The sequence below is a fragment of the Panicum virgatum genome, chromosome 2K, assembly GCF_016808335.1.
Source record: "Panicum virgatum strain AP13 chromosome 2K, P.virgatum_v5, whole genome shotgun sequence".
NCBI lineage: Eukaryota > Viridiplantae > Streptophyta > Magnoliopsida > Poales > Poaceae > Panicum > Panicum virgatum.
The window spans coordinates 65,726,052-65,732,982 of record NC_053137.1 but is presented as its reverse complement, the minus strand read 5'-3'; the positions used below and the strand labels follow the sequence as shown (position 1 = coordinate 65,732,982).

Below are 6,931 nucleotides of genomic sequence, written 5' to 3'. Positions count from 1 at the left end.
GAGTAAGGAAATTCAGATTCTCCAGCAAGCCCGTAAATTACCAGGTATTCATGAAATCTTTCTTTTCTATTTTGAAATGCTGCTAGGAAATAGAGTAGGAAATGAACACACCAGTAAGGAGGTAATTCTCTGTCAGTCGTCTGGGAAATCCCTCAATATGTGAAATTCGAGTTCCCTAGAAAGAGTAACCCACTGGTTATTCTAGAAATTCCATTCGTTAAATGCAAGCTGTAAGCAAAACTCTTAGCTAATCCCAAAGCTAGGGAAGGAAATTACAAAGCTGTAGAGCATTAATTGTAGGAGAAGCTGGCTAGCTGTTTGCTCGGTGCTCTGAGGCAAGCTCACTACGATTCAAGAATAGAACCGGAATAGTTAACCATTAGCAAGGTATGAGACAAAGAGAACTTATGAACATGAAAGCCAGCCATCGCCGAAGGAGAAGATCCCGCCCGATGACTCCGCCGGTTAATGGTTAATAGAAAACATCTTTTCCAACTTCCTCCCTAGGGTCTGCTAGCTAGAAGTGGCAGTGACTACTTGAGGTGAGGTAGCTCTTTCTTTAGAGCCATCGAGTCCGTGCTCTTTAACGATTGTAGTTTTGTAGCTAGCCTGTTTAACGAAGCGTGGCCCCTTAACCTTTCGATGAAGCTAAAGGTGTCAGAGTTACCACAGACAGGGATAACCGGCGCAGCCTTCATAGCGACCTTGCTTTTTGATCCTTCTTCGATTCCGGTTGAAGCGGATTCGGCATCTGATGGTGAGGCCTATGATGTGCCGAAAAGAGTGACGGGGAATACCACGATGAAAATGACTTGACGAATGCCAGAAAGAAATGTCCCGAGGGCCAACATGCCATAAACGAGTGAAAAAAGCATGAAATTCACCTGATAGAAAGTCCGCTATAAGAAATTACTAGACAGAATGAGTAGTACAAGTTTCTTTACAAATCAAAGTCATAGAGAAAGACGGTAGAAGTGCCAGGATGCGTTAAGGCGCTAAACATATGGTCGTAGATAAAGAAAGGAGTGGATGGAGAGGAGTTACAGTCGAGTCGCTAGCCAGGAAGCACTTTTCCCTACCAAATTCTATCTATCCCTGCCTGCTTCTTCCATTCGCTGAGCTCCTCTGGCAAATCATGATGTGCGCATGCTGGCTACTCAGCTTTAGTAGTGCGTTAACTAGCAGTCCACTACTGATTAAGGATTTGGTACTGACACCTGTCTTACTAACTAGAAGCCTTTGGAGTTATTGGATAGGGTAGACTCCTTAAGTTTACAACTTTCTCAAAGACCGGCCAGGAAGAATAATAGCCTAGAGGTTGACCCGATGGACTGACGTTGGTGACTCGCAAGGTTCTGGAAAACGAAAGGAAGGTTTTTTCATTTAATAACACCACGACTGAGCCAACCGATCGCCAAACAGCGAGCATTGATCCGCGTCCACCGGCAAAGAGTCGGTAGCAGCTTTCAGATCTTTTGAGCCGGTAGAATTAATGTGTTAATCAACCATCTTCAACCTATCGCTCTTTGATCAGTAGGTTCTACTGGGGAATCGTAACCATCCTCCACAATTTAGGTTTGGTCGCCGAACCATAGAGAACCTACCTCACGAAGATCTTCGGCAGGGAATAAAGTGAGCAAAGCAGTGGCATCAAGCGGTAAGGTATGAGACACTGTAAGCTTGCGAGACTGCCTAGAGCGGTCGACACCTGCTGCTTCCCTTAAGGGCCATCGGTCTTCAATCGCTTGTTCAATAAAAATGCCTGTAACGGATCTTTCAAGGCTTGGCTAGCGAAGTGAAGTAGCCATGGGTGAAAAATAAGGAAATAGGCGCACGAAACGAAGTGAATCATTGATTTTAAGTTTAAGTAAGGGCGGAGCTTTCTCTTTCGGTTGAAGGACTAAATTCTATTTAAGGGGCTCACAACACTATCGAGAAATTTCGGCTCTTGAAAGTACTTTTGCTTTCCTTTTCACTAAGCCTTCCCGCTCTACTGGAAACTATCCTATATCAGAAGGTCTCGTAATCAACTGGATTTTTTTTACTTGATCAATCGGAAGGCGGAGGTTAACTCCCCAACTCGATCAATGGGTGCTCATTGGTCTTCTTGAAACTCCCCAACTGCCGTAGCTGCTGATTATGCGACAGCTGATATTGCGATAACCGATTCTTTCTAACTAAAGATTCTTCCACTTCACTTTCTAAGAGGGCATTCGATGCATCAATCCCCTCCCGCCTTGACTATTGGGTTGGATACCCTATTAAATCATGGCATCTGTCAGTTCCTTGTCTTCATCCCATCGAGAAAGACTAATGCAAAAGGTGAATTGAATTCCGGATCTTTCTTCGTGCACGAAATCGAGAAAAGTGCTTTCTTTCACAACCTACTGTAACTGAAGCCCGGTGTGCCGCTGGACTCATGTAGGACGAGAAATCTGAGGTAGATAAGGCTTATGCAATAGTCTTGCTTACTCTGCTGAACCAGACATTGTATATGAGGAGTGTCGATCATCTGTAACAGGCACTTCGCTCTTTGTACCTGTGGTTATTTGAAGCAGTAATTGAATTGATCTGGCACAGCTTTGTTGGGGCGGCCTTTTGTTGCTTGAACACTGCGGCCGGAACTTCATGTTGTGCATATTTCAAGCACGGGTACTAAAATCTAAGACAAAATGGAAGACTAACAAGAGGGAGAAAAGGGTGAAGAGCTACATTGACCTAGGAGAATGGGTCGATAGTGAGGTGGCGTCTGCTTCATCCTAGAAGCTTTTAATAGCATACTTACCGTAGTAAAGGAGAAGTTTGGCATACTCAGGGCTTAACCTAATATAAGTGATTTGATGGAGTGGGGTCTTTAGCTGAGAAATAGGATTCTTTTTAGAATTTCCGTGGGCTCTAAGCTCCTCCCTGACTAAAGAAATCTCAAGTCAGAAGCTTCCATTCTAAAAACTCATCAAGATTTTCTGACTTCTTTACACGGGATGTGGAGCTTTTGCCTCAATCCTTTCTTTTCCTTAGCTATTCTTTATTAGCATGAATCTCCATCTATTCTTTTGGGGAAATTGAAAAATCATTAAAAATCAATGGACCCAGGAGGAGTGAATTACAGCTTTCACTCAATGCACTTGAGAATAACACATCTAAAAAAAGTAGCTATACTTGTATAGCTTATTGTTTGTAGGCATCCATAAGTGATGGAAATCCTACTTTGATACCACTCCAAGATTTTACGGGTGCTTTGAATATAGATGGTAATTGAACTTCTAGACTGAAATCAAACCGGGCCAAAGTGGCGACGGCTGCTGGGAGTGGGACCGCCGCACACGGCCCAGCAACACACGCCTCTGCGCTTTGCGTGCGCAGGTGTGGTGTGGTGTGCCTGCGAGGCACGCCGCTGCCCGGCCTGGCTGCATTATGAAGCCGCGCATCTCTACAACGATCCCAGGTTTGGGATTATTACTCCTGCTTAAAGAGAAATACTAAAAAGATACACTCAACTAGCTTCGCGCGGCCCGGACCGGCCCGGCCCGTTCGGCCCAATATAAGTTTGCAACTAGGAGCGGGGCCCAGATTTTTTGGCCCAAGACCATCGGCCTCGTCGCCTCCTTTCCCCAACAGTCCCCACTGCGTCTCTGCCGCAGCCATTGCCTTCCTGGCTCCTCTCCTCTCCCTTCCCCGTCTCGCCTCACACCATTAAACCCCACCCGCGCGCGCGGCGGCCGGCGGCGAGCCCCACCCACCCAGGCACGCGGAGGAGGGAGCGGGCGCGCGGCACCACCAGGGGCGGCCATGGGGACCCTCGGGCGCGCGATCTTCACGGTCGGCAAGTGGATCCGCGGCACGGGGCAAGCCATGGACCGCCTCGGATCCACCATCCAGGGCGGCCTCCGCGTCGAGGAGCAGCGTAAGCATCCGCCTCCCTCAGCTCGCTCCGTCTACCTCCCCACCCCCTCCTCCGCCGCCGGCTCCTTGCTCCAGCCTGCGGTTGTTTCGTACCAAGGACGGGATCAGTTCTTCGTCTAATCATTTCGATGTGCGCGGAGCTAGCTGTATTCTATAGGTCGGCTCTTTGTGTTCGTCTCTTAGGGCCTGTTAGTGTCTGATCAGGCTGATTCAGTGGTGTCCGCATTCGTTAGTATGCTCGCAGTTGGGGTTGCTCCCAAGAGTGGGGAGAATAAAACCGAAGCAGCGTGGATTAGCTGTGGATGATGGTATTGTGATTTGACGAAAGCTGAGATGAGCCTGGCCTTTAGACTCGACTACCGTTTCCCCCCTTTTATGTGTACCTTTTGTTTCCACTGTCGTCATGTGAACTGTTACATTGCAGTTAGTAATTTTTCCCATGAATGTAGTGGTACTCATGTATAACACGGATTGGTCATCACAGTTGTACTGTCTTCTGTTATTTTGTCTAGATAGCATTCCTGTTTGAGGTGACTATAGATACAATTCTCTTCCTTAGAGTCGTAATAATGCCATTTCCTCTTGGTTCACTATGATGCAACTTGTAAATTACCTTACTTCCGTATGATTTGGACATAATGATCAGGAATGTGGGTTTGTGCTCTTTTTGATGCTGTACAATTAGCTCCATCTAACATTTTAGAGTATTTATGCATTTACGACTTCTGTGATGTGCAAAGCCATTAATCGTTGACTGCTTAGTTACCATTTTATATGATGTTTTTTAGTTTCAAGGCATCGTACAGTCATGAACATTTTTGAGAAAGAGCCAAGGATCCATAGAGATGTGTTTGTTGCTCCCAGTGCAGCAGTCATTGGTGATGTTGAGATTGGACATGGATCATCAATCTGGTATGGCTCCATTTTGAGAGGTAAGACCCTTGGACAGTACGTGTTGTACATAGATGTCTATTGAGCTGCCGCGATGATAGTCACGATTACTATCCCCCCCCCCCCCCGCCCCTAATTAACTACGTGAATACAGTTAGTGGAGAGCTATGGTAATGTTCAAATTGAACTCCGTATATTTTCAAAGATTAATCTTTGTTTGTTTTTTATTCTTGTCTTCAGGTGACGTCAACAGCATTCACATCGGATCTGGAACAAATATCCAAGACAATTCCCTTGTACATGTTTCAAGAGCTAACATCAGCGGGAAGGTCCTCCCAACCATAATTGGAAGCAACGTTACAGTAGGTCAGTAAATACCTTTTTAGTGTATTTTAGTGTATTGCTGCTTAATGCTGAACTTCATTTTTTTCTGGATGATTGATTAACAACTAGCCAAACTAAACTTCTTACAGGTCATAGTGCTGTTTTACATGCGTGCACCATTGAGGATGAAGCTTTTGTTGGTATGGGTGCCACTCTGCTTGATGGAGTGGTGGTTGAAAAACACAGCATGGTTGGCGCAGGATCTCTTGTTAAGCAGAATACAAGGATTCCTTCTGGAGAGGTTATTTTCTAATGTTCTCGTAAGCTAGTGTTCCATTTGATTTATTAGCATTATGCACTTAACTGCATCCTTTTCATTATTTACCTGTACTTTTAGCCATTGTTCATCGTTCGTTATACTACTGCGATGCGATGGAACTCTAAAACCAAAATGTTTGAAAGATTAGTGACCTGCATACTCCTCCCTGAAAGAATATTGCTGTGGTGGGACCTTGAGTTTCTTTTGGCAAAGAACAATTGCATTCAGAAACAAAAGAAAAGGATTTTTACAATATACTCCCTCTGTCACAAAATATGAGATGCGCACGTATCAGGATTTAAACTACCTTTGACCAAAATTATGATGCTTTTTTTACAAAATCATACCATTGGTTTTGATATTTAAAAATACTTTCTGATGGTTATTAATTTGGTGCTATAAGCATTATAGTATAAGAGGAATAAATAGTCAAAGGGTGGTTTTGAAGACCATGTCAAGTCAGTTTACTGTTGGCGACCTAACAAAAGATGCTGGTGGCATCCTTAGACTGATCTGCATTTATAGGTTTCATGTTATGCTTGGAATATCGAAACCTATATTATAGGTTAATAATTAAACTGATATTCCTGTGTTATCTGCATGGAGCTCTCAAAACCAACATGTTTGGAAGATTCTAGTTATCTGCATGCTCCTGCTGTGAAGAGTCATGCAATGCTTCTGTACTGGACTTAGAGCAAGGGCGTCTTTTTTTTTTTTGTAAAGAACATTACTGTTAAAAACTGATAATGCCTTACTTCGCAATATAGTTTTATAAATTTAAACTGTTATTATGATCTTTACTACTGAGAACTGCCTAAAAATGTCGGTGGCCTTCGTCATTTTAGGTTTAATATTTAAACTGGTGTATGGTGCGGATCTTTTGAATTTGCATTAATAAGAAAAGGAATCCTGATTTATGTGATTTCATTGCTGAAGTTTCTGTTCCATAACACAATCAGGTCTGGGTTGGTAACCCTGCCAAGTTCCTAAGGAAGCTTACGGAAGAGGAGATCGCGTTCATTGCTCAGTCAGCAACCAACTATATCAACTTAGCCCAGGTCCACGCAGCTGAGAACGCCAAGAGCTTTGACGAGATCGAGCTTGAGAAGATGCTTAGGAAGAAGTATGCGCACAAAGACGAGGAGTACGACTCGATGCTTGGGGTGGTCCGCGAGATCCCACCTGAGCTCATCCTTCCTGACAATATCCTCCCGCACAATGCTCAGAAGGCTGTCGCCCGCTGAACGCTTCCTCGTACCCCTCTTGTGACGCTTGGTGTTGTTGCCTGTTGACTTGGAACATTTTGACACGAGTTTGGGTATTATTTCTCTGTTTTCCCCGCCCAATAAGATTGGGTCGAGCGTTGCTTTAGGATCGACCGTACACACCGCCTCAATTTGAACTGCAATGAAGATAAGCTCAAGATATCTTTTTCCCCCATCTTATGAAGAATTGGTAATTGAAGTGGCTCTGTTTGTTGCTCTTTTGCCCCGT

At 44.5% G+C, this 6,931-nt stretch overlaps 2 protein-coding genes across 2 annotated transcripts in view; one reads left to right on the top strand and one right to left on the bottom strand.

Moving 5' to 3' along the window:
- LOC120694672 (NADH-ubiquinone oxidoreductase chain 5-like) overlaps positions 1-3,111 on the bottom strand; it is a 7,190-nt gene extending 4,079 nt beyond the window's left edge. Inside the window, exon 1 of the mRNA XM_039977866.1 lies at positions 1-3,111. This exon is cut by the window's left edge and continues 1,359 nt beyond it. The gene's annotated coding sequence lies outside the window, so the exon portion shown is untranslated.
- A 569-nt stretch (positions 3,112-3,680) lies between these two features.
- On the top strand, positions 3,681-6,921 carry LOC120694671 (gamma carbonic anhydrase 2, mitochondrial-like). The gene is made up of 5 exons (XM_039977865.1): positions 3,681-3,904; positions 4,692-4,835; positions 5,035-5,160; positions 5,268-5,419; positions 6,397-6,921. Exons 1-5 carry the CDS (start codon positions 3,790-3,792, stop codon positions 6,679-6,681), a joined length of 822 nt encoding a protein of 273 aa, XP_039833799.1. The 5' UTR covers positions 3,681-3,789; the 3' UTR covers positions 6,682-6,921.
- Positions 6,922-6,931: the final 10 nt, after the last annotated feature.